The following is a 27,952-nucleotide window of genomic DNA, read 5'->3' as shown; positions in this document are numbered from 1 at the left end:
TTTGACTATCATGTGACCACTGTACCGGCCTAATTTGAAAGACCACTGCACGATAACAGAACCGTCGAGCGACATATGTGGTAGAAACAAGTTGCCGTCACAAAATCATCGGTGTTCCTTCTCAAGTTGTCAAGCCATCTTGAAAAGGTGAGGTCTTAGTCCATACTGAAATACAGTGGATTTTGTCTATTCCAGCAGTGTGGATAGGTCGGAATCATTACGCCGCGACGTACATGTACCATGTCTGACTTGCTATGTCGCACTTCGCTGAGCTGCGCTGTGTTCGATGATTACATTGATGTCACTATGTACGTGTTTTGCTGCAGTACAGTAGCTCGAGGTTTTGTCTGGGTTATGTGGGTTGGACGGCAAAACCAGCAACCCCAGGCAAAACCTCGAGTTACTGTGATGTACGTAAGCGTTGTGACTGTAGGTCTGTAGCAAATAGGGGATTTTGATCTACAGAAATCGTCGGAGAAAGTCGTGGGCAACAAAACTGCAGTAAAGTACGCGCTGAACGGGGTCCGGACACTCGGTCGATTCCCAAATTGGGTGGGGGAGGGGGAATTGAAAGTACTAGGGTTGTAGAGGGGATTTTAACGGTTTGCTGTATGTATGTAGGGCCCAGGATGCGATCTGTTATTTGGTTCCCCAATACTTTTACTTTTTCACATTTCCACAGTTTCGTAGGTTATTCAGTGTCAATAAAAACAAACAAACAAATAACATTGTTATGTCATCCGATGGCAGTACTTCATGATAGAGTGTAAAAGAAGAGATTGGAGTTAAGGGCGACATTTTTTATTTTTGTGTTTCTCATCTCCCGACCGACCATAAATTTCAGCTCCGACATGAAAATAAAAATAACTTTTTTATTTGCGCCGCCTCTGAGGCAATCATCCTAGCAACAGCACCACCATCATCAAATTACTGTGAGATTGCACAACTCAGACTGAAAGGACAGAGAGCACAGAACACTGAACTGAAAGACAAGAAATTGAAGGGACTGAATGGACAGAACATTGAACTGAAACAAATACAGGGGGTTTTTTTGGTACCTGTTTTTTTTTTTTTTATTGCGACTGCCCGCCCTGCCCGAGTACTCCTCTGGAGATGAGAAACAAAAAAAAAATAAAAGAGTAACCCTAATACAAAGAGCAAAAAACTGGAAAAAAAGATTAAATTTAAGTTTCATCGTAAGATTGATAAATGTTTGGCTGTATAATAGTGGGGGTTGGGGATTTGAACATTTTAGATCATGATATAGATAGAGGGCATGAACCGGATCTAACATGAACTTTGATTTCAGTGGCAATTCCTCGGGCCCCTACCCTACCCAGTATTTGTGGATGCAGCCTAACCTTTACTGAAATTGTAATCACTAAAAGTGAAAAAATCTACCCTGTGACTGTGGGAAAACTTTGGGACGGGGTACTGCCAATGTGGGTCCATAGCTGTGGTGTTTTCAGACGGGATTCCTGCCTCTTACGGGCTGGTTTTGACTTTTCCGATTTTTAAACCCCGCTACCAACAACCAGCCCGTTAAAAGGCAGGAATCCCGTCTGAAAACACCACAGCTTATGGACCCACAGCTAGGACGGGGTACTGCCAATATATTTTCATAGGGGTTCAGGTTTGCCACCCATGCTGAAATCTTCAACCCACGTAACCCATTCTTGACAAATTTGGGGAATATATCTTCAGATCATTTACAGTGGCATAATTCATGTGCATGTGAGAGTTTTCCTAAGCAGGGGGCCATTTCCTTAGTTATTGACCAATTTTCGGGGTTATTCGGATGAAAAGCTTTGATAGGATTTTCTTGAAGAAAGTGACATACAGACAACATTCACCCGAACACCTATCTGTGGGAGTAACCTGAACCCTTCCTCCAGGCATTGATGGCAGTGAGAGATTGAACTGGGTGAACTAATAATTTGTTCTGAGGATAAATAATGAAAAAATGCAACATCACATTTCTTGGAAGAAATTTGTTGCATAATTTTTTTACATTATATTAAGCTATATTTATTTTGATTCATTCAGATTTCCAAATAGCACAAGAAAGAGGGTGTACCATAGATGCATCAGATATGGACCCCAATAAGACCAAGTCATTAGTAAACTGGGTGAGTATGCCATAAAGTTGCAAGTTTAATCATAACACAAATGTTCTATTTCAAAAATAAGAGCCACTGATCACAAAACATTACTCTTAAACCAAGGAGTTAGACTGTGTGCTACCTCAATGTTACTGTAAACCAATCCATTTAAAGTCAACTATCTCTACATCTCATTTTAATCAGATTTGGTTAGAACCTCACATTGAGCATGATATGTAGCATTGCAAATGAAATATACATAATACCAGTAACTCTTATTTGTGTTTTTCAGGTCAATTGTGTCTGTGGAAATGTTGTAGAAAACATCACACAACTATGGGATGGTGTGGTCCTCATGAACATCCTCCAGTTGATGTAAGGAGTCTGCATAAAAACTTACTATACTTCCAGGAAGGTCATAGAGTCAATCATGCCATTATGGATAAGCAATTGGCAAAAATGCCAACATGTCTCCTTTGGTTTCATTTTTTCAGTGATAAAGCAGAATTTTTAGGTGTAATATTTATTTCATGTACCTAGTTCAATGTAATGTTACTGTTCAATACGCTGAATAGCACTTGTCATGGAGTCATCATGTTTGCATGAACATGACATAATTGACCCTGTGACCTTGCATGTAAAACTAGCAATGCACAGAATTGTATCATTTTATTGTCTAGAAAATCTTCTTGTAATGTGTTTTGGAGGCCAGGTTGCCAGATTTAGTGTGACTTGAGAATTTGGGTGACGACATTCCTGCAGCATCTTGCTCGGCAACGAAACTTCGCAATAGTTTGTTGATTTGCAGGTAGTGAATTTTGATAGGAACAGTAGGCAGGTGTAATCCATCATCCAATCTGATTAAAATCAGTTGTAGAGATGGAATTGTTGAAATTTCTACCTTTCTTTGTTCTTTGCTGTTCTTGTTAGTGGTCTTGGATAATGTTCATGACAAAATGAAACTCAAAACATTTAGAGGATGAGGGATTTAGCTCTATGGCAATTATCATGTGCAAAATTACACAAAGTCTGTGTCAGTGTCATGTCATTGAAGCTGTACATGTGTGATACATTCGTTTGGAAATGTTTGTTTTGCAAAAACCTGATCAGTATTTCAAACTTCAAGTAAACTTTTAGAATTTTGTGAAAATTCATATCATAACTTCATTGCCAGAGTTTCATTCCTCCCTACTTTTGTTTCAGATAGGGGGTTTGAGATCATACACAATGAGTTTATTTGCAATGTGTATGGCAATTATCCAGTCCCTTAGCTGTTGATCACATCTCATTTGGCATCTCTACTTTGGCTTTTAGTCAGATTGTACGTAATCATATATGGATAAGAGCATTTTATGCTTGATCCTGCAAGGAAGGTGTACAGCTTTAGCATCATTAGCAGGGGTGATGTTTAATTTGATTTACATGTGCAGTGTAACTGTCTTTCTACATAGAAATGAAGACTTTCGGAAAGAAGACATCGCAGATGATCCTAAGGAAAAAATAGGCCAGGTGTTAGAATATCTACAAGGTATGTAGAATATCTCCTCTTGGCTGTAATATAATAATGTAAATTGAAATGGCGAAGTTATAGTCCATATTGGATGACGTCTGAGTCAGGTGCATCCGTCCATAAGCTTTCTTCAGGTGTTCCTGCTGGTTACAAATTTCTTTTCAAAGTTGTCACAAGACTATGACTTCATTGTCTGAAGCAGTAAGACTACCATGGACTGATTTGTTTCAAAGTTGGTACATGGACATATCCCAATGTCATACTCATGCACCTTGATTTGTTTTCACTTTCCAATCCAATATGGCCGTCCAATGGCCGTTTTATTTCAAATTGTTCATGTCTATAGCTCCACCTAAGATATTTGGACTGATATGTTTAATAATTTATATGTCTTGTTGTAATTTTTCAATTCTTTCAGGATGTTACCCTGAGCAAAATATACAAGTGGCATGGCCTCGCATAATCTTTGACCGGGATGAAACCGAGATTGGGAAACTCATCACTTTACTGTTGATTCAAGCAGTGCAGTGTTCAAACCGTGAATTCTTTGTGAACGAAATCATCAAGAATGATAAAACCACTCAGTTTCACATCATGAAGATCATAGAGTTCATATGTGAAGGGGACGAGTCAGTCTTGAGGCCAGATTACGCTCACATCCTCAGTGCAGGTGAGTAGAATATAATGGATTATACAAATGCAGTCACACCATCACTTCTGAAACCAAGGCAGTAATACAGAAGTGGGCAAAAATATATTGAAAATATACCAGTCAGAAGCTTAAGAATCTTTTCTGCATTACTGCATGGTTTCCAACTGATATTTGATTTGCCAATCAGTATTATTATGCATGTCAACGGGTGATCACATGCAGCATTTGATAGCTATGGGCAACCATGGTCAACATGTTTGTTTTCTTTGTATTTTATTCTACAAGTACTTGGAAACTTGTAATTTTTGACAAGCAAATATAAAGCTGCACTAAAGGTATACAGTTACCTGTAATCTAAATATGCCCATATATGTCAAAAGGGGCGTTCCTTGGTATTCAAACTGCCCATGTGAGTGCACAGTTTTATAAAGCGGCCATCCGCTTAAAATCCATGATTGGTTGAATTTTCTCTTTCCATGGTAACTGTGGCAAAATTGGAAATGGTGACAACTACTGTACCTTTAAAGGGACAAAGCTTAAAAGGATACTGAATGAATGGGTGACCATGCATATATTCGACCCCTGTTTTAGACATGATAAACAAAGCCTTGGCGAAAATGAATTAATGGTCATGACCATTAATTCATTTTCACGGCGGTTTCATTGATCGTGTCTAAAACCGGGGTCGAATATATGCATGGTCACCCATTCATTCAGTATCTTTCAACATGTCAAATAATATAAGTAGTATCTCAGTGTTTTCTCCAGGGCGCGCGATTGCGCGATTCCCCGCCTGTTGCACCTGATGCGCCCCTTGGAATCGGATCAAGGGGCGAAAATCGCCCCTTCGTGATGCCCGCCCTTCGACAAACCACGCGCATCCCTTCCCACAGTCACACGTCAGTCAGTTGGGGTTTTAGAACGTATTTGGAACAGCCGAGCTGATGAGACAAACTTTCACTTCCCCTCCGTTGGCGGATGTTGCTATTTACGTTCACGTTCAATTTCTGTACATTTGATTACTGTTCAATTATCTCTAAGACTGTAGTGTGCAACTGATGGAACAGCCCAAAGCGTCGCGTCATAGGCGTCACATGAGATTGTCTGCCTCAGCACGTGCTTCTCTGTTTAGCTGTTGATGCATGAAAAGACAACGCTGTCTTATCACGTCGTTTTTTGCTCGTGAACCGAGCGAAATTTCTGAAAATGCTGCCACTGTCAAGACAAATGTTACCAATGAACGTACGTCTTCCACCTCATCGGAAGTTCTCGCTGCAGATGCTGATCATGCCGATTGCGCAACAACCTCAACCATCGCCAGTCATCAGACTGATTCAGCCACTGTTACTGTTGACACTGATGGTAGCCCCACGGAAGCGAAAAAAAGAAAGTTGATGTTTGGAAAGACAGTTGGCTAGCCACTTATTCTTGGCTAGAAAAGCCACAAAGTGACCGTGGAATGTTTTGCAAGGTTTGTCGAAGGGCTGGTAAAGTTACTCCGTTTTCCTGCGACAAAGGGTGCACCAATTACAAAACGTCCACACTCATGCGGCACGCTGCTAGTACGAAACATCAGGAAGCCCTGAAGGAAGTCACTTTGCGGTCAGGTATGAAAACTGTCGTGTCCAATGCTCTCACAAAAAATCAGAATGCTGTTCTTGTGGCCATAAAATGTGTTTATTGGCTCGCGAAGGAGGCAGTGGCTACGGACAAATATTCATCATTACTGGACCTTATGGATGCCAACGGCTGTGAATTGGTGAAAAATCTGAGCGTGTCGGGTAATACGTCATACCGATCGCACACAACTGCAGAAGAGTTGCAACAGGCATGTGCGGATGCCATAAAGGCCAACATTGTCAGGAATATTCGTAACAGTGATTTTTTTAGCCTTCTGACGGATGAAAGTACGGACATATCGGTCTCTGGCCGACTTGTACTATACATCCGCAGCGTGACTGATGAGTTTGACGTCAGATCGAACTTTGTGGGAAACCTTCATCTTGTTGAAAAAGATTCCAGTGCTATCACCGATAAACTCTGTGAGACATTGAAACAAAATGGTCTTGAAACAACCAAAATGGTTGGACTTGGAAGTGACGGAGCTTCCGTCATGGTGGGACATAAGAACGGTGTCAGTGCCAAACTGAAGGGCTTAAATCCGTTTTTACTGAACGTGCACTGTATTGCACACCGCCTTGCTCTGTGCACGAGCCAGGCTGCTGCGACGGTTGATTATTTGAAAGAATATAAAAATATTCTAACCAGTCTCTTCTACTACTTTAAGGCCTCATCTCTGCGCTCGTCACGATTACGGGAGGTCGAAATAATGTTAGAAAGTCCACAACTAAAAGTCAAAGAAATTCATGAAGTTCGCTGGTTTGCGTTTTATGACGCCTTACAGACTGTTTTCCGTTCTTGGAATGCCCTGGTTACATTTTTCGATGCACAGAGCAAGAGCAAAGATGCTAAAGCTGTTGGCCTGCATGACAAATTGACTCAATATAAATTCATTGCAGTCACATATATTATGATGGACATTATTCCCATTGTAACTCGTCTAAATCTCATCTTCCAAAAAGATGACATTGACATAGCGGCAGTCAAACCGTGTGTGAGTACTACCATAGAACAACTCCAACAATACAAAGAAGGGAATATAAAGGGTTTTTATGCAACAAAGCTTGAGGAGGAAATTCGAATGTCTGGGCAAAACCAGCCGACTTTAATGGGGCACAGTTTAAAGAATAGAGAGAAACAAATTGCTCTCGTGAACAGAGTAAAAGATGGCTTCATTGACAATTTGATAAACAATATCAATGTACGATTTCCAGCAGACAGTACGGGTGTTATTTCAGCCTTTGATGTTTTGGCTATGCGTGACTTATCATTCATTCCTCCTGATAGATTATCTGAACATGGTAATGATAAACTTGAAATTCTTATTGCTCACTATGGAGTCAATAAAGTAACTGGAGAAGGCCAGGTATGCAAAGCTTTAATTGATCCAGAGAAAACCAGGTATGAATGGAGTTTGGTCAAAACATTGGTTATGCAACAGGCATATCCTCGTGACAATTTTACCTACCTATGGAAGTTGATAAACATTAACCATAAGCACACAGTGCCAAATTTAATCACTTTGGCCAAAGCAGCTGTTGTATTACCTGTTAATACTGCAATTTGTGAGCGGGGGTTTTCGGCACAAAATAGAGTCAAAACCTCCCTCAGAAATCGTTTGGAAGAGAGTTCCTTAAATCGCTTACTAACCATTCTAGTAGAGGGCCCACCACTTTTGGAATTTGATGGTAATGAAGCCCTTAAATTGTGGGAGACCAGAAAGTCTAGACGGATTTTTCAAAGTGAACGGCATAAGTCATGTAGCAATTGAAATAGTATTCAATGTCAAAATGAACAAGGTTGTTAATAAAGGAAAAATAATGACTGAATATACTGTGAATTGTCATTCATATGATTGTTATTTTGACCAAAGTCCAGGTAAGTACAGAAGTATTGGTGGAGGGAAAAATACATCATGCTGTTACACAAGGGAATTTGGCAGTAATTATTTGGGGAAAAAAGAGGTGCCCCCTTGAAAAAAAAATCCCCCCCTGATTTCTGCTGAGGGGGCGACAATCCCCCCTAAAAGTGAAAAGCTGGAGAAAACACTGGTATCTCGCATCACACAAAATTCATGAAAAATGGCCGACTTTGTCCCTTTAAAGAACGAATGCATTCATATATTTATCCAGTCAGACTGACGGGGATTCATACAGTTCCTATTAAGAAACCAATCCTAAAAGGATTTACTCATTACCCCTGTATTCTAGACTTTTTAACCATTGAACTCCACTTGTGATATTTTGTGTATGGTTGAAAAGCCATTTCATGTATTTGACAAGAGTGCTGCTCTACATGATAAACTGCGTTGCCGTAACTTGTGTTTGTACAAAGGAAAAATGGCATTGTGGTTTACTGTAGAATCGCACTTCAACATTTTGTCTGCCTTTCATGTTCCCTATTTATGCATGGTATGATTTGAATTTCTAATTTTTGGTTTTTCTAGCATGCTGTCATTTTTCAGAAGTTGGTCATAGTTACAGTTCGACCACTAGTCTACCATACACACCTAAAAATAGATTTCAAGCATTTGCTTTTCCTCAAGAAATAAAACGCCCTAGCTCAGTGTCAACAAGTAGTAGAGGTAGATTATCACTCTTTTTGCTTGTTCTCTCCTCTTAACCCTTTGAGTGCTATAATTTTTTCCCACCAAAATTTTACTGCCACATTTTAGCAATTGTTACAATTTTTTCTCAAAATATTTCAATAATTTTGGACCAAATGGACATTATTTTGTATTTGCTACAATTTTTATGTAAATTTTGGAAAAAATTGTCTGGGTTATCATTTAACTTATAGAATTCACAAAAGTTGACTCTGGCACTCAATGGGTTGACCCATCATCCTTTCCTAAAGTCTGTCTTTCGATATCTCCTAAAAGTAATCTAACCATAGTGAACCGTTAAACATCACGCATATCTGAACAAAAGTCTCATTTCATATATCTTCTATCTTTTCCTTCGTTTCTTCCTCTACATTATTTCTCAATTATTCCTTTAGAGATTGCTATTAAGGTTGTTCAGAAATGTGTTTTCTCTTCAGACTGCATGTGAGATTGATGTAAACAAATGAAAACTTTAAACAAAAGAGAATATATTGACAGGAAGCAGAAATTTCAACCTAATGAAAGTTCAGTGATAATTTCTCATGTTATCCTTTGTGCATAAAAGTACATTATTGTACATGTTGATGTACAAAATTTATCTCTTTATGTATATTGTTGTTGAAGTAAATTTCATGTATGATTAGCTCAATTTGCAACAATGATTATGGCACATACACATACAGATATGTGAAGAGAAATCTTGGGGGCCAACCAGTGACATATTATTAGGATTTTTATCTATCATGTTTCATGCATTGTAATTAGATTTCATAGAATCCTACAGTAATTTTGTCAGCAGGGAGTAACATCTAATTCAATCATAATAAATAGTATGCATCAGGGCTCGAAATAATACCTGTCTGCCTGTCCCGGACAAGTGAAATTTGGCCTAGGACAGGTAGTTTTGAAAAGTACTTGTCCAAGTGGACAGGTAGGTTTTTTCAGCCTGCAACCAGTATTTCAACCTATTGACTACAGCAAATATTCATAAGTTTAAATTTATATAACAGCGTTTACATTACAATTTCAAAACTTGCGTACGATTTTACGCAACTTAGTTCTTATTTGCGTAAAATGTATCAACAACTCGTACGGTGTCGGTGGGAATCGGTATCTGAAGTGAGTTGGGCAGTCTTTTCTGTCGAACTTGGGGGTTTCCTTTAATGCGCATGCTCTATTAACAAAAACAATAACGTGGGGGGCTTCAAGTATAGTAGCTGAACGCTTGCAATGCCGTGATGCGTATCTCGTATATGATCGTTGAGCAGCCTAATGACTTCATGTTCAAAGTTTCAAAGAAAATACTGTCTGACAATGAAATTAGTGTTTTCAAAGGGCCAACAAAAAGCAGATACTGATCAAAGTCCAGCGGGACCTCTCAAGATGCAACCCTACAGAGTGTAAATCGTCACCCGTAAACACTTTCCAAATAACATGCGACCTAATGACCATGATTAACTGTATTGTGTTACCAACAACGTAGACTCGATGGATTCTCGAATTTTTTGCATCTGTAGTGTCATTGTCTATACAGAACTGATTGACACGATGCTTTGTGATGATGAAATACAAGGTTTCATAAAGAGTTGCCGTCCGCTAAAGTCTAAAATGTTGCATCATGATAAATGTCACTTGCAAGCAGGTGCATATGTTCTATTTTTGTCCTGCATTGAACCACGTTGAGGCAATGTAGTGCGAGTCAAGTATGTCCGTGTCAAGGGGCGGCATTTCTCAATGCGTATTAGTTTATGCAGTCATGATTTTTTTTGCGTATTTCAGACTATTTTGCATAAAATACGCAGGATTTTGCGTAAACGGAAACGCTGTTACAGTATATACCTTTTACAATTTTGAAAATCATTATTTGGATATTTACCTGTCAGAAAAAAAGTAAAAGAAAATTTGATAATATCTAATCACTGTTTACAGGAGGCAGCCATATTGATTTATCTAAGGTCACGTCTCAAATCTCTTAGATTGGGAGATTCTCAGGGCTATCTCGACACTGCCAGTTTGCATATGATACAGGCATGAGTTTGTTGAATTGTTTTAAAAGTAGTATAGTTTCTTAGAATAAATTATGCCATTTTGGACAGGTACTTTTCTCACTGGGGACAGGTACTTTTTATTTTGACTTGTCCAGTGGACAAGTGGTTGAAAAAAACATATTTCGAGCCCTGTGCATGTATTTTATACATCATATTCTATTAAAATTGTAAAAATGCTTGCTACTGAAACATCAAAGTGAAAATATTGTCAAAATTGCATTGCTTCATGTGGTAATAATTGGTTGTGTTATTTTAAACTATTCTTCAACCTAATAAAAACATTTAAACCATAAAAATATGACAGATGCCGTAACAATTCTTTTAATATTCATGTTCAAAATAAACATAGTTCTTTTTCACAATAAAATCAAAGTGCATTTCACTTTTTCCCTTAAAAGTTTTCATTTTGTTCCGTTTGAAAAATGTGTTGATAATTTCTGCTATCCCATTTGTTTGCAGCATCGTTCGAGTTAGGTAGTTGCAACAGCTCTTTGAATGAAAGCAGTGGATCAAGCAGTAGTTTCATCTCCACAACAGTGCCTGCAGTCTCACCAGTGATGAGAATTTTCACCAACTCGCCTGCACACGAGTCCTCACCAGTAAAGATGTTTCTAAATTCTCCTCAGATGAAGAGTAGGGTGAGTAACTCTCCAAAGGCATGATAACTTCTACAGGGGAACCACATTGTTTTACTTTAGGCTAGGAAGAATAACTAAATTGTTCATATCACCGCTCATACTTTAGCCAATTTTAAAATTTTTATTTGAAATTTCAATAAATGTTTACTTCCACATCGCTATTACTTTAGTTTGGGACTTGAAATGAGAAACATGTATGGAGTCCGGTCAGGGTGACTACAACAAGTTGAATAGCATTAGTATGTTCGTGTGATAGAACACAATGAGAGTTGACTTTCAGCAGTAATGTCCTTGTTTTGGGATGACTGTATAACTTTACTCAGACCACAGTACAGTGTTGTGAGATCATTGAGTAAAATGTCTAAGGACAGTTTGTTTTCTTCTTGGAGCATGTGGAAATGCTAAGAATTTTCTGTCAACACCGCTTCATTATTGTGGACCGTTTTGTAAAATCTAGACTCCAGATCATCAGTAACAATACATTTGCTGGTCTGTCAAAAATAAAATTTGCTTGCCGCCTCTATAGTTTTACCCCAAAAAAAGAGGGACAATGATTGTTTTTCTATGGCCTTACAGAGGCAAAATTATCAGTACTTGTTAGTGAAAAGTGACTCTGAAGACTCTCATACAGCCCCTTGTTTGCTATGCGGCTTCTAATTGATGACCAAGCTGAGAGGGGTCGGCACACAGCTATGCCAACTCAATCAGCTAAGCCATACAGAGAGGGGAACCTACGATCTTACCTTGCCACAAGTATATGTTCAGGTTTTTGTATTCTTCAAAGAGCTTCTGTTTCCTGAAATATGACTTTATCACTTTTTTGTCACGGATTTATCAATTTGAGTATTTAGTCATCACAATATTTGCACAGTAAGTTCAGTTTTCATTCCAGCCGATACAGTATGTCCAATGACCATTTCCTTTTTGATTGCAGCTCATGCAGCGCAAAATGAAAGAAGACATGAAGAAGTTGGAGAGATCTCTGTCAAATGAAACTCATATACGAGAGGAAAGGGAACAAGAAATTGTTGAGAAGAATAAGATCATCATGGAAATGGGTAAGTGTCACGTTGGTACTGTATACATTGATATGATGCATCTGCCATATTTCAAGAAAAACATAACTTCTTGCTCTAAAGTGTTCCTCACACTTACTCTACAGAAATATCAGTTTGAATTCACATTTTCTTCCATCTTTACACGAAAGTAAAGTTAATGACATTGGACTGGTATTTTTTTTCGTTTGTCACGTTGTTAGTACAGCAAGCTTAGCTGGAATTGCAAAACACAAAATACCAGTTTGAGACACAAGTTTTTACATTTGATCTCTGACAAATATGATGTAAATGAGGAATCCTTGATCAGACAGGTCTTGCATTCACTGTAAAGAAAGGAGCAACTTCTTTTTTCTTTCCATGATTTACACTACAAGTACAATTTGACATTATGCAACCATGCAGGTGTCTTAAAGGCCTGTGTTGGTGCCAGATTGTCTCATCAGAAAATTCACTGACTATATTACAATTTCAATGGAAAACAAAAGGCTACCACACCTCCATAACCCTCTTACAGACTAGAACAAAGGCGATCCCAGGGATCGCCAAAAGTGCCCTTAAATATTTTACAAAGTGTTCAAACACAAATTTGTTGGCAGAAAAGCTAGGCTGTACAGTCCTTTGATTTATTTTCCTGAAAAACTCCAAAAACTAGGAATTTAATTACTTGGGCCTAAGATGAAGTACAGATGAGTATCATAAGATGAATTGATTTATTGAGAGGATGTTTCTGTTGTGTTGATGATTCTTTGACAGAAACTAAGTTGTCTGACTTGAGACAACAATTACAGGAGCTGAAGCCACTACGCTATGAAGTTTATGATCTGAAAAATGCAAATGTCTTGCGAGAGAAGGCGGAAGCAGAAAACTCAAGGTCTGGACATTTACTTTTTACAATTCAATGTTCAGTATTCACTGGGTCAAGATAACTTTGTGAATATTAATCAAGCTGATGAAAGACAACTCACCATAATGTCAGTCTTAGCTGGATACTGCATTATTGACTCTTAGCAGCTTTCGGTGCTTTGAATAAAAGTGAAAACTGATATGATCTATGATGTCAATTATGATCATTGATTGGCCACTTTTTGACTAAATTTCGGGAGGGGGAGGGGGTCCTTCACTCTGGTATGCAATCATTAATATGACCAGCAGTGAGTCATCAAGAACTGCAGGTGAGTTTTTTACACTCAGATGCCAACATTTCACACCAAGGGCACTAAGTGCAAATGTATTCAATGCATTGTTTGTTGAAGACCTGGATTATTTATTTATATTTATTCACATTAAAGGACAAGCCATTTACAGACACCTACTAGGTAAAGGCTTCCCAATTTGGCCGTAATCTTCCATGGGGTCCTACAAGATTTATTGAATTACTGCACAAATCATACCAAAACTAAAAAAAGATTTGAAACTAAAAACAGAATTTGAAAGGAGATCAAAATAGCAGCACTGACTTATTGCTAGTACAGACCATATGTCAATATTTTCCATCATAAGTGGAACTTTAAAATTTCCAATACTGGACCTACATCTAAGACTTTCAGATAGTGAATTCCAAAGTCTGGAAGCATGCCCAGCAAAGGTTCTCTGAACAGATTCTGTGTTAAATGTGGTAGTTGAAGTTTATGCATTGAAGCAGTACGTTTTGGATAATCGTGGACATTCATTACAGTAATGGTACAAACATATCAGCATTATACATTGGAACAGATTTCTCAAAATAATTTCAGCAGGATATAGCAGAATGAAAGGCACTTGTGTTCAAAGAGGCATATTTGATTGATTCTGTTATGTACAGTATTATATACATTGAAATTCAATAACAGGTAGTAAGCCACCACATAGTCCATCTACTCACGGGAGTGTTTTTTTTGTCAAGTAAAGTTTTCCCCATAATTTCCCCAATGCATGATATTTGGACTTCAGGGCACACAGTAGCTACCTTGTAGTATAGGCCACTATATGTTTTCCCAGAAAAACCATTATGTCTATAGTAACAACACTGCCACTCTGAGAGTTAAATGTATGGAGCATCAATGTACCATTTATCAATGCGGTATATGTTATCAGTCTTCAGTGGGGTATAAAATTTCCATAAACCATGACCCAACTTAACATTTGAAGGTCTGAACAATGCTTCTCCTTTGTGAAACTATTTAATGGAGTGAGTGAGTGATAGAGCAATGCAGATACTCTTTTCATATTTAAATGACACTGACTGTGAAATGTTTGCATATTTGCATACCTAAGTTGCATTTCCAAAACCTGTCACAGTCTTCAACTACCACTTGGAGCGACAGTGTGTGTTTCTTTCTGCAGCAATTATGAACCTTTTGCATAGGTAACATTGGCAGTTGCCAATATTTTGCTTTCCATTTCTTTTTCATGTGGTGTTTCAGCTTTTTTTTTTGAGCTTGCCTACAGGCTTATGTTCTTTTAACTGATTGCAAGTTGATTTGCTATGGAGTGTCATATACATTATTGTGATCATATGCATTCATTGTTTCAAGTTGTGTTGTTGTGTCCTTGAAGAGTACAATTATGTCATAGAAAGCAAATCAACTCTTTCTTCTGGGAAAAAAATCTGCTGAAATGTATGGCAACCTACCATTTGCATTTAGAGCAAAGTTCACCAGATCCTGATTTTTCTTGCAGACTGAAGATGAGAATAGAGGAACTCAGTCACTACAAAAGTGACAACATAAGAATGGAAGAAAACCTCAGACTTCTGTCTGATGAAAAGTACAGCCTTGAACATTCAGTAAGATCCTTTTTATTGTATAATCTTTTTGCATTCATGATACATTTCACAACACATGCATAAAATCAGATTTTTTCACCAACATGACAAGTTGTTTGTTTTTTTGCCCTTGACCCATATAGGAACATATTGAATTGATAGTTGTGTAGTGCTTGTCCTTCTCAGTTTACATGGCACAAAGCTTTTTACTGACCATTCCTACAGTGCATTTCACATCGGTGCTGCAACTCAGCCTATAAGACGGACACATTACACCTACTACACAAACGATTAGCTTGGGTATTGTGACAATGATCAGTTGATTAGACTTTATCTACAATGTAGCTGTTATTACAGTTTCAGTTTAAAGCTAAAACAAGAAAATGTGTGTTTTTATTTAGTTTCAGCAGAGAAAAACCTCTTCAGCTCTTCAACTCTCACCTGAAATTGTAAAAAAAGTCACAGTGTAGATTAAGCGTAGCCAACTGTTTATATCTCAGTCCAGACAATGTGGCTCCATGCTGTTTTACTGTAATTAATCAATGCGTTTTGGTTACTTTGAAATGTGTTGTGATAACCAAGCTAATCGTGTGTTTTGTACATGCCATCTGTCCGTCTCATACACTGAGTTGTGGCACAGATGTGAAATGCACTGTAGTGTTCAATTGAAGTAAAGAATACGTTGCCTCTGATGTAACAACCTCTGAGTTTCTTCTTCTTGCTTTGTTGTGGAAACCACCTGTCAACATTCAAAAAATTTAATACCAACAATGGATAAGTTTCCAGTCTCCCAATACCTGGAATTGATATCTGAGACATCAAGGCGAGAAGGAAGTATCTTGTGCAATTCTGTGGCCAGTCATTCTTCATTTCACGATTTGTATATCGTAGACAGTATGTTATCATAATAATTTGTTCACAGGGATGTAGAAAATAGCCGGCAGCTGGCAAAAAGAACCAGCTGTTAGCAAAAATTTGCTGGCTGTGAAAATTTAGTTTCAGTTAAAAAACTGTGCGCTCACACACCACTTGTAACCAGCTATACGTTTATTTTTGCCATGCATAACTAAAATTTTCTACATCCCTGATTCATTACATGTAGTTCCAGCAGGAACTGTATCGACTTACACTGGTAATACAAACACTTTGCTTATTTCTTCGTGTTGGGCTGAACAAAATCATAAGTTGTTTTTAACATTTTGTTTAGTTAAAAGATCAGCAGAAGCTTGTTGCTGAACTGGACACATACAAGACCAAGTGGCATAAAGCGTCCTTTGAAATGGGTCAGATGGAAATGAGACAAAAATTCCTTCAACAACAGTGCGAGGGCATCAAAGAAGAAAAGGAGCAGTTGAAATCCATGTTTGCAGAAAGGGAGCAGTCCTTCCAGCAGAAAATTTCAAACTTGGAAGAAGAAATCTGCAAACAGGGTAAGAAATATGTACAATGACCTGTTTCCATTCTTTTCCTTTTTGTTATTAACCTTTTGTTAAGTCTGTGATCAACCTGACAAGTATAGCAACTCAGTAGCAAACTAACATTGTATTTATTGTACATTACCATATGTATGCTAAGGCGTGAATGAGATTTGCCCAGGTCTCAAAGTAGTTTTTAATTTTTTACTTAAACAATATTCTCTGTCTCCCATATAGGTACAAAAATGAAGTTCACTGATTCAATTGAGTTTGAAACCCTTGTCTGTAAATAAATGACATTCAATTTTTTCACTTTAGTAATACAGAGTTATCTGAGATTGGTCCCTTGGAACTGTTTATGTTTGCAATAGTCTAGAGTAGTTTTGTAAAATATATCGGAAGAATTATGACACATAGTTGTTCCTGATGCCATGTTTCTGATTGGCATTCATGGGAGTACACTTCTGTCTAGTACGGATCAGGAAGGCAGTCTCACCTATCAATATTTAATCTTTGCAGCCAATGAAGAACCCAAAGGAGAATCACTTGGAATTATCATGCAACAACAGATGACAGAGTTAGAGAGGGAAAATGAGAACCTGAAAGCTACCATGGAAAAAGTCTCAGTAAGTATTATTGTCAATGTGATCAGACAAAATAAATGCTATAAATGTAAGTTTTCTAATGCCCAGACTCAATTCCATGAACTATCAGCCACCCTACTTGAAACTATGGAGACGTGCCAAAGTTTGGTGGTGAAGCATCTATTCACCCCGATTTCCTGTCAACAGGTTCACTATCACCATAGATAACAATGGGTTTTGGGCCAAACCACGATGGTGAAGGGTTAAATTTTCTAAGATACCTACATGTATGCAGTTACAGAACTAGGGTAGCCCAATAAATTACTATTATTTCAAAATTCCAATTTATCCGATAGAACAAAATTTGTAAAAAAGCAGAAGTCCTTTCTCTTCGAATTTTTCCCGGTTTTTAATGTGCATGTTGATAATTTCAGGCAATTCACCATACCAAAGTGACATCCCTTGAGAGTGAGCTACAAAAAGCAAGAGTTGACATGGGCATGCAGCTAGCTGAAATCAGTCGGTTATCATCAACATTACAAGACACAAAACGTGAAAGTGACAGGATTGTTACCATGCAAACTGCAGAGTTGGAAAACTTGAGAGCATCTCTGAAGAACGTGGAAACAGACAGGACTCAGGTGGCCAAGGAAAAGTCGTTGCTCCAGCAGGAAGTTTGCCAGCTGCAGAACTCTCTGTCGGAAATGGCAAAAGATGCACAGATGAAAAGTTCTGTTATTGAGAGCCTCAACAAATCACTGGAGGTGATGAAAGAAGAAAGGGAGAAGCAGCGGACACGTCTTACTGAAGACATCGAGAAGTTGAAAGCCAAAGTAATGTCAGAGGGACAGGCCAGAGAGACGGTATCGTCTGAGAAGAATGTGGTGCAATCAGAGTGCACAGCGCTGCAACAGAAAATCCCTTTGATGGAAAAAGAGTGTGAGGAATACAGGCTATCCCTGGAGATGCACAAACAGGATGTCACAGAGAAATCCAGGAAGGTAAACATCTTGGAGAAACAGCTCCAGGAACAACAGGAATTCTTCAAAGGAACCATTGAAAAGTTACACCAGGAGATGCAGGCTCTGAAAGGCGAGTCACAGAACAGAGAGTACCAGCTGCAGGAGAAAGTACACAACCTGCAAGGGACACAGCAACAGCTGGAGATGGCCAAGGAAAATGAAAGCTGGGCCCAAAAGGAGAAGATTAAAGCTCTAAAGGAAGAGGTCTTAGCCTTGCAGAGACGAAATGGGCAGCTTGAAGAGAAGATGAGGTCTGACATGACAGCTAACAACGAAAGGTTCAGGAGTATCGAAGAAGAACATGAGAAGGCCTTGGCAGAGAAGTCAACTGCCTTGGAGGAAATCAGAGAGAAGGCCAAAGCTTTGGAAAGCCGATATGAAACGGAAAAGGGAGAGTATCAGAGAGAGGTAGATCGCCTGAATACCCAGCTTGGAGAAATCAGCACGGAGAGAGATGGGTCTAAGTCAGATATGGAACAGGTGAAGGCTGAACTTTGCAGCAAAGTAGAGCAGTTGGAGAAGGAGCATGCTGTCGCTTTGGCAGAAATTGAGAATCAGAGAGCAGAGATAGCCAATAAAACGCTGGAGAATACCAAGATCAGGGATGAGGCGACCAAGAAGATCATGGAGATGAAAAACATGTGTGCGACTAAGGTTGGCGAGATGGGAGAGAAAGCGGGAGTCGTGTCCGGACAGATTCAGAGTCTGAAGAAAACGTTGGACGAGACCATGAAGGAGAAGGACAAGAAGCACGCCGAGCTACTGAAGGTCAGAAATGAGTTCAAGAACTTCAGTAGGATGAAGGAAGAGATGGAGAAGAAGCTGAAGGACAGCGAAACCAGGGGTGACCAGTACAAACTGAAGCTGCAGAAACTGGTGCCACAGGTTCAGATGTGGAAGGCTGCCTGTGAGAAGGAGAAGACCAAGCTGGCAGAGTACAGTGAAGAGAAGAAGATGCTGTCATCAGAGAACAGCAAGCTGAAGACTGAAGTACAGAATCTCCAGACTGAGGTGGGTATAGTCGGGGTTTTATCCTTGATGAATTTTTGATGGATTGACCATGGCGACATGTAGATGAAGCGATCAAAGTGGAATACTGGTGAATTTAGTCCAATATCATTGGTAACGGATTGTATGTAGAGTATTTTGGGGCTAATCTACAATGTCTGATACTTCTTGTCTCAACCTGTTTATTACCGCATCCTAGGTTATGCAGGAGACCTCCCTGAAAAGCAAGTTTATTTAGAAAATCAACACGTAGCTCTAAGCTTGAAACAAGCTTTTGCAACTGCTTTCAAGTGGTGCCTATCTCATTAAGTTACTTTCTTTTCAAAACAGTGCAATTCCTTGAAGAAGAAAGACGCTGAATACAGGCAAGACGTCAGAGCAGCCAATCAGAAAGTTCTCGAAGAAAAGAAGCATAATACGTCACTCACACAGAGAGTAAGAAGTCTGGAGGTGCAGGTATGTAAATGTACAGTAACAAACTGATAGTAAAATAATTGCGAAAATCCTATTTTCCATTTGGAAAATCTGAATGGGTCTAGAGGGAGTCAGATGAAGTATTTGTGTTTGAAAGTCTGCTTCAGATTTTATAACATTATAAGTTTTGTACTGTATGTTGTTTTCAGCTTGACTTTGCCAACAAGCAGATCAGAGAGACTCAGAAGAAAGGTGAGGTTACCAAGACATCACCTGATACAGCCAGGATCTCACCCCATACTGTCAACACATCACAGGAAGAGATCCCACTAGGTCTGGCCTGTGATGAGTCAAGCAGAGTAGACAACAAATGGGGTTTCCATGACACAACGCTGAACCTGTCTGATCTCGAGATGAACTCCACCAACAGGTCTGGATTTGGCTCACCGGATTCCATCTTGGGCTTTGATGGTAATTTGTCAAACAGAAGTAAAGGTAGGTCAATACGCCTGCCACCGCTTTAGCCAGCCTCATCATACAGAGGAATAAATCTTTGGCAATTCATGTGTGATCAATATTTTGATATCTTTTAAATTCTTTTTGCCGTCAATGTCAATGTGTCAATGTATATTATTGTGTACCAAATAATCTCATTCATACCATATTGTAAGTTGCATGATAATATATCCTAAAAACAGACTGTTCTCATTCTACTTAATTTGACTTTTTAATTCAATTTCACCACAAACCTTAGCCCATTACCGACCCGCGTACAGGATCTCCAGTAGTTTGTATGCAGCATGGTAAAACTTTGTAACCTATACCTATCATAGTAATGTATACTAACAGCATGTTTCATTGAAGATTTCTATTCAACCGTCAACCTCTACTAATCGTGTACCCAATATGTCGATTCATGGAATAAGTCGGACACTTTCCTTGTCAAGTGTACTGTTATTCATATAAAGCTTATACCTTCATATAGTAGTAGTGCTTTACATTTGTGTTAGTCTAATTCAATTCACTGAAATACGGTCGTTGCTTGTGAACTCTCCAAACATTCCTCAGCATAGGTTACAAAATAGTAAAAAATCATACTCTAATAAAAGTCGTAGCTAGAACAACTTTTATACACCATGTAAGAGCAAATTTTTAGTAATCAAAGTAGCTATATTTTATTTTCTACAAATTATGTATTGAACATGACCTTTGAAATCAACACAAGAATATCTGCTGAAACGGTTTTGATGAATATCTGTTGTTTGCCTAGGTGCATCAACCATCTTTGAAATCACCATGACAAGCAAGAAAAGCTTGAACATTAGTGACGCCAGCTCTTTTCTGGAGTTTGGCAACACCATTCCAGAGTTAGCAGCTAGTACATCTAGCATTGGTACTCAGCCTGCCAGCAAACAGACTACAGGTCAGTTTTCTAACCTTTGACACAAGTGATAGATTTTTTTTATGTCAGTTTATTTCCACCATGCTATATCTTGCTTTTCCTGACAAAAGTATTTCACATGTAGTTCAGTTAAAAATTTTCTGAGTTTGAGAAGTGTTTGGCAAATATATTTAATAAAAACTAGTTTAGATTTTCCTAAGAAGAGTCTATAAAGGGTCTAGATAACATGTGTTCATTGATGTCTTCAAACATTTTGCACTTTTTTCTGAACATTGCAAGTGCCTGCCAAGCTAGATTAGATGCATAAGTGTTCCTGTACCAACCTCCATCTAACAGTGAAATGGCCATGCAAATTTTTGATGTTATCTCTTATCATATAATTGTAAAGCAACTAACCACACTGTAAATGTGTCCGTGCATTGACTATGCTTGCCAATAGCAATAGAGCTATTTACACTACCAGTTGGCTACTGTTTCATTCGTCATTTCACAGTATGGTTGCTCTATGCCATCATGATTTCATGCTGACATGATCATATTTTTGACTAAATGTAAACGTTTGCTAAATGTTTCCTGATGCTTGGAAAGAATATGCATTATAAAACTAACATGTCATTTGATTAGGAAGTACGGCATGTAATGTTTCAGACTAAAACAATATACTTCAAATGAAAACCCCAGTTTGTAAAGAATGTTGTAAGAGACATGAAACAAAAAATCTCAAAAATTAAGGCATCCACATTTAAAACATTTTTACACATACCAGTAATAGGTATAAGCGTTCTTGTCACTCTCCCTCCATTGAGCTTTCCACAGCTTGTATGACTTGTCTCAGGATTCCAGAGAGTCTGAAGACGTACGGAACATTTAGAGCTGTCAGGAGATTTGAAAATATTGAATTTGAATTAGCTTTTACCATGCATGAGATTGGAGCAGATACCAATATGAAGACTAATAGAAAAGTCTGTGTGACTGTATTAACCAGAGAATTTCCATAATTGCTTTTTTAACTGCCCTTTTTAAGAACTCCATCACGGTAAATTTGTAAAATGTGTAATGTTTAAGCGAAAGCATAATTTGTAACATGCATTATATTTAAAGGAAAGCATCAGTACTTCTTACTAACATCAGTATTAACACATTACGCTATCTATCATCATTTGTCACATTCAATAACAGCTTTTCTCCAAACATTATTTTCCATTTATTTTTCATTTATTTGAATTTTCATATCCATTTTCTTTTGTTTCCGAAATCATTTTCAGGGCTTGGAAAATTTAGGCTATTTCTGTATCTGTTACTCTTGTTTAATTTTCCATTTTGCGTTGAGACTCTCACCTGGACAGGTATTCTCTGACGTTTTTCTAAGCTTCTATCCTTACACTTATTGCATCAGTAGCACCCTGCTAAAATCAGCAATACTAACATGGCCTTTTGTCTTGATTGGAGGAGCTCAGACAGTTGAAAAGTGCAAGCTTTTATTACATTGTAACATTGCTTCACTCCACTGCTTTACTGCTTGACAATAATCGCTCAGTGTAACTTTATGGAAAATGTGTGAATGATGGTCAGTGATCATTTATTGACTTCATGCTGAAGTGTCACCATGAAATATAATCGCTTCTAAACCTAATGCATGAATGCATGCAACAGGCATGTTGCACTTTTCCCTATTTTGGGCAAAGGTTTGGTTTTAGAAGTTTTTACTGGTAAACCCCAGTTATTCAGTTTACAATAGCTGTCAGTAGTGTGGTGTACCCATCATGTCTAGCTGTATAGAAGTACAAGTTTATAATGGTTGAAACAGGAAATGTTTTAACTGGTTTAACTATAAGTGGAGGTTCCCTGTACATGGCATATTTTGTACATCACCATTAATGTAAAAAGCTCTATGGTATTGAAATCAATCAATATAGCAAATCTGTCACCACCGTCAGAGCATGATCAGATCTGAGTGGAAAAAAAGTATAATAGTAGATCGTGTTACTGAACAACACTTCATCACGTGTATGCCTCATTGAATTTTTAGGGAGAGCTGGATTTGTTTTTATGAGTGGCTGTGAAGATGAACCTGAACACTTTGACTGGGGCAGAGTGTCGGAGCTTCAAAGGAGGAACACACTATGTCTGCCTCACATGAGATCAGCGTATGCCATCGAAACACAGTATGCAACCCCTGGCAAGGCAGAGGAGAAAAACCTCAAGGACAATGTTGACCCCTCAAGGAAGAGAAAAGCCGGCACTGCTGCTGGGGATGAAAATACACATTCCCCTAGGAAAGTAAGTAAAATTTCAACTGATTGTAAAAGGCAGTACACCACTACGTAATAATTTTATTCTGAAATTAAGAACTCTCAAAATAGCAAAAAACTGAAATTTGCCTCTGACCTGAGATTTTGTGTAGACATGCAGTGGACAGCAAGCTTGAGATGTAGTGTACCATATACAGACCTGTGACTTTGCTCAATTTTTTTGTTTCACATTTTCGGTGATACCGTCAAAAAATTCATCTAATAACTATGCAATCGAGACATTGGTTTCTCCCTAACCTTGCAAAACTTTTCTGATATATCTCTCGTAAATATGCATGCACATTGATATTGATAAGTTCCATTTTGATTTGAAATTTTATATAAGCTAAAACAATGGTTAGAGCAACTCAAATGTGTTCAATCACAGGGCTGTCATGGTATTAGTGATATACCTGTGGGTCTTTATGTGTATTTCATATACTTGAAATTTTCTTTATGACCTATACAATTGCATAAATGATACAAGTTGACATGTAACTTGTATCATAAAAGTTTGCTATGATCCAGTCGTAAAGTAAGCTTTAGGCCTCTCTGAAGTTCCCCTGTATTGAAATTGAGTATCCCAGGTTTATAACAAACAAATTTACAATGACATATTATTGGTATTTCCTCACCCAGCTGAGAAGCTTGGCCGGTCAGAGGCGGCGTGCCACACTGATGGAGTGCCCTGCGCCGTCTGTGGCTTCACCTCATAATGTACAACAGAAACAGGTGAGTGGCTACGCTTTGTCTAGGCAAACAGCAAGGGATGACTTGTTTTGATATCGGAATTAGAGATGGTGATATTTGCAAAGATAAAAGATTATCAATAAAAGCTTGAATTGATGTGTTATGTACGGATGAGTATCTTTTACACACTGTAGCTACCCTCATAAACTAATTACTTGTAGCTTGTACTTCTGAGAAGAGTTTACATGTGCTGGTATTAATGCTTTCTCTTATGTTCTCACATTGATATGGACCATGACATCTTGGGGAGGGTGGTTGTTTTTGTGCATGAACATTGCCGGGGGTGGAGGGGGGGGTCACTCTTCTTTCTTGCACACACTTTTGAGAAGCTCAATTTTTCACCCCAGGGCCACACTTGCATATGAATGAATTAACTTCTTTCTCACTATTCTTTTGTCACATCTGGATGGATTTCCATGTTTCCCCTTCTCTGGTTTAAACTCTGTTTGTGTATATGGTCTCACAAGTGAAATTGATAGGTGCACATAAGACAATAAAGCAATTTCCAGCAGACAGCTCTCAGAGTCCAGTGTTGTTTTAATCTTTCAAATGTTGCAACAAAGTAATTATTGTTTAAAACTAAAAGGGTACTTTGAAAACAAAGTATCAAAGCTAATCTGGTAATTAATAAAAGTACAGCTAATCGTAAATCGCCTACCTATGGTCTTCAAAACATTGTTTGCAAAAGTTGTAAAACCTATAAGATACTGTCACACAGACTTTGGTTAGGGTGTTAAAGAAAAGCCTCATGTGAACTAGATTTGCTTAAGTTGGTATCTTGGCAACCACATCTGCAGGATGTATCTCACCTTTACAAAACCAAAGCAAAATGTTATAAATGACTCTTTCCTCTCTTGAACAGACTAGCCAGAGTAAGAAAGGCCCCGTGGCCTTCAGCATAGGATTCACTCCTCAGAAAGAGAAACAGAAGATTAGGGCAAGCAGCAGACTAAAGAAAGCAGCTCAAATGCTTAAGGTAAGCTCAAGGTTTCAGCATCTGTCTGACAAGAAGCACTCACCATTTGAACAGTTGAAAGGTCCAGCATGTTACGTCACCCTGCAACAAAACATCCACTCATTGTACAACTTGATGATTTCCCTGTCTAGCATGGACCCAAATACCAAGAATAAGTTTCCAGGGCAATTCATCATGTCTTTTCCCCCTTTCATTTCCTTGCAGGATAAAGGCAAGAAGTCGCACAGCTCAAACAAGAACAAGAAAGAAAATTGATTGTGATCTGTGAAGACTATCAGTGTTCAGAAAAATGTTTTACCCAACAATGTGATAATTATGGTTTACTTCAACTCCGTGTGACGTAAAGTCATCGGAATTCAGTGTTCTCGTATACACAACTTAAAAAAAATCATGGTTTCAAATGTACATACCAGTAGTTCAAAAAATATATCTTCTAATTATAATAAATAATTATCATGAAGTGTTAATGTATGTTGTGGCATTAGGTTTCATAGTAGTGTGCAACACTGAAAAAAAATTCAGAAATAAGTGCAAAGTAGTGATAGAGGTTTGAAGATGATAGTAAGCTAATGCAAAGAACCTTTATGTAAATAAAAATAAAAAATATAATCACATTACAGAGGGAATATACATGCTTACAACCATGGTCCCTACAGGCCTAACAACTTACCCAATCAGGCTGCAGTTTTTTCTGTTGTTGTAATTTAGTAACTCAGAAATTTTTGGTTTGTTACAGTTTGGACTGATACAGTTTTACCAAACTGTCACACTTGTTGAATTCTAAAAATCACACAAAATAATCTGAATCAATCGTAATAATTACAGGTTGTAATCTCCAAACAAAACACATGTATAACAGACATAACCCTTTGAGCACCAAAGTCTATATTTGTCCCCTTTATAAGATAAACCCCAGTCAATTTTTCTCAAATGTTTGACAAAATTTTGAGAAAAAACTGTAGCATATGGAATGTGATGTCCATTGGTCCAAAATTATAAAAAATTACTGAAAAATTCATAAAAATTGGTAAAATGTTGCATTAAAATTTTGGCGGGAAAAAATTACAGCACTCAAAGGGTTAACTCTTTCATTTCAATTCATTTTCAACATCTGTATTTTATATGTGGATATGATATCTTGTGTGGAGTAGTCATTCCAGATCCTAGATTGTATTTGTGTATTGTAAATGCTGCATTGAAAACACCAACACAGTAATAGTTTCCATGGTTTATAGCAGAAGAAATAACGTTATAATGCTACCCTTGTGTAGGTTTAAGTGAGTTTACTGATCACCTTTTACCTGTTTTGCGGTAGTGCCCAGACTATTCCTTTGGAAAATGATAATTGCAGTTTTTCCAACGGAGATGTGAGGGTTACTTTGAAGAATGTCCCACTGCCACAGAGTCTGTCAAAAATGAAAACCTTGCAGATAATTTGAATATGAAAACTGCCCTCACCATCACGTCAATGAACTCTTACCTAAGTACCTAAAAATACAACAGAATTCAATGTTCCTAAATATGATCACTTGTCTGTGAAACTGTTCAATATTTGACAGACTCTGACATGTTTATATAAACCACAAAGTACATGATCATTTACAATAGAAAGCATCACTGCCATTTTGCAATATCTGGAATTACTTTTCACTGACTCAGTTAGTCCATACAGATATATCCTTCCTATTGTTGTATTTTCCTATACATTGAAATTAATGGTTGTCACTCATTTGTTAATGTTTTTGTGGGTTATTTTCATATAAGCATTATACCGGCTAAAACATAGGTCATGTAGTTTAGCAACATACTGCCTTTTTCATACGGTATTTATTTTTTTAATGAAAATCACAGGATGGTATTTGCCTCCAGTGCCCCTTAATTAATCAACAAGCCAGTTTTTTTCGTCTTTCACTGCCAGAGATATTTTAGTAACATTAAAGATGAAATTTTGTTGTAAGTTTATATAAGGTTTTGATACTATAAATATATGTATTGTGATGGTAAATATTCCGGTTGTATTTCAGTGGAGCATGTGAACTAAAATAGTCTTTCTTAGGGAGTCCTAATCCTCTCTGTGAACCCCTAACGCTGAATGACATGTTCATAAGTGCTTTCCATGCAGTGTCAACCATCTGAAATACTGTTTTCTGTTTATTCAGAATATAGCTGTGACATTTTACAATCCAAAGGTAGAGTTGTATTTTGTCGAATATTTTGAACTTTTTCAAAACAAATACTTTGTTGTTTTCTTTCCTTTCCTCTTGTGCTTCCCTCTTCCCTAGAAAGTTATCTTTAGGCTAGTGAAGAAAACGTATTTCTGTTCAATGACCCCAGATTAGGTCCATTTGGCAATTTTCTTTTCTCCCCAAACTCTGTTCTTTGTATGTAAAATAGAGCTACGTTCAAATTTTTGGAATCACTAATCAATATGGGTAAAAACATTTCAGTACAAATGGTATTTTGCAAAAGAACTCTGAAAAATGAAGGAAAAAATATTGAAATAAAAAAAGATTATAAGCCAAGTTTGAAACATCCTTGCCTAATGAACAGATTTTTTCTTCTTTGCTTGAAGAATTATCTTTCTCTTCTAGGTAAGCTTTTTTCCGAGATTTTGTGATATTTTGCAATATTCTACAATTTACAATAGTGATTATTAAAAGATTTAATCATGTTTAAATTATTTAATAGGTACACAATTACTGCCAAGAATTAGTGTCAATTCTTCATGTCAGTAGAAAGAGCAACCATTCGGTGAAATATCAAAATCCTACAGCTGTAGAAATACATAGAATATTGTAACATTGTTCCTTCGCATAATGTAGGTTTATTGCAGTGTATTTTACATCTTAAATTCTTAGGTGGTCATGTCACCCCCTCTTTCATTGTATGTTGGTCCAACATTGTCACTGAAAACAGTGGGGTTGAACTATTGCTCTGTAGTGAACAAAGGTGGTAATATTGATGCTGATGTCTTCCATAGACTCATTACGTCTAACTCTCCTTGCCAAGTTTTAACTTTTGTAAAGCATTTGCACTGTTGTAAATAAACATTTTCCACAAAATTTTGTGGAGTGGTACCTTTCTGTTACTAATAAAAGACAAAATTCAAATTTT

The 27,952-nt window shown here is 37.7% G+C and overlaps 1 protein-coding gene across 4 annotated transcripts; it reads left to right on the top strand.

Annotated features, from left to right (window-relative positions):
* Positions 1–9: 9 nt before the first annotated feature.
* Positions 10–27,952, top strand: LOC139131704 (uncharacterized). 4 transcript variants are annotated; one of them, XM_070697891.1, is made up of 20 exons: positions 10–147; positions 2,047–2,129; positions 2,395–2,477; positions 3,554–3,630; positions 4,031–4,282; positions 8,331–8,468; positions 10,997–11,175; positions 12,110–12,233; positions 12,987–13,104; positions 14,892–14,997; positions 16,184–16,406; positions 16,911–17,017; positions 17,410–19,008; positions 19,336–19,461; positions 19,629–19,914; positions 20,690–20,842; positions 22,851–23,101; positions 23,752–23,844; positions 24,725–24,838; positions 25,043–27,952. In XM_070697891.1, the coding sequence occupies exons 2-20, from the start codon at positions 2,094–2,096 to the stop codon at positions 25,091–25,093; spliced, it is 4,116 nt and encodes a 1,371-aa protein (XP_070553992.1). In that variant the 5' UTR covers positions 10–147; positions 2,047–2,093; the 3' UTR covers positions 25,094–27,952. The 4 variants fall into 4 exon arrangements, with proteins under 4 accessions (XP_070553992.1, XP_070553993.1, XP_070553995.1 ...); XM_070697892.1 differs by lacking the exon at positions 8,331–8,468; XM_070697894.1 differs by lacking the exon at positions 20,690–20,842.

The sequence above is a fragment of the Ptychodera flava genome, chromosome 4 (assembly GCF_041260155.1).
Source record: "Ptychodera flava strain L36383 chromosome 4, AS_Pfla_20210202, whole genome shotgun sequence".
Classification (NCBI taxonomy): domain Eukaryota; kingdom Metazoa; phylum Hemichordata; class Enteropneusta; family Ptychoderidae; genus Ptychodera; species Ptychodera flava.
This window is presented reverse-complemented; position numbering and strand designations above follow the sequence as displayed.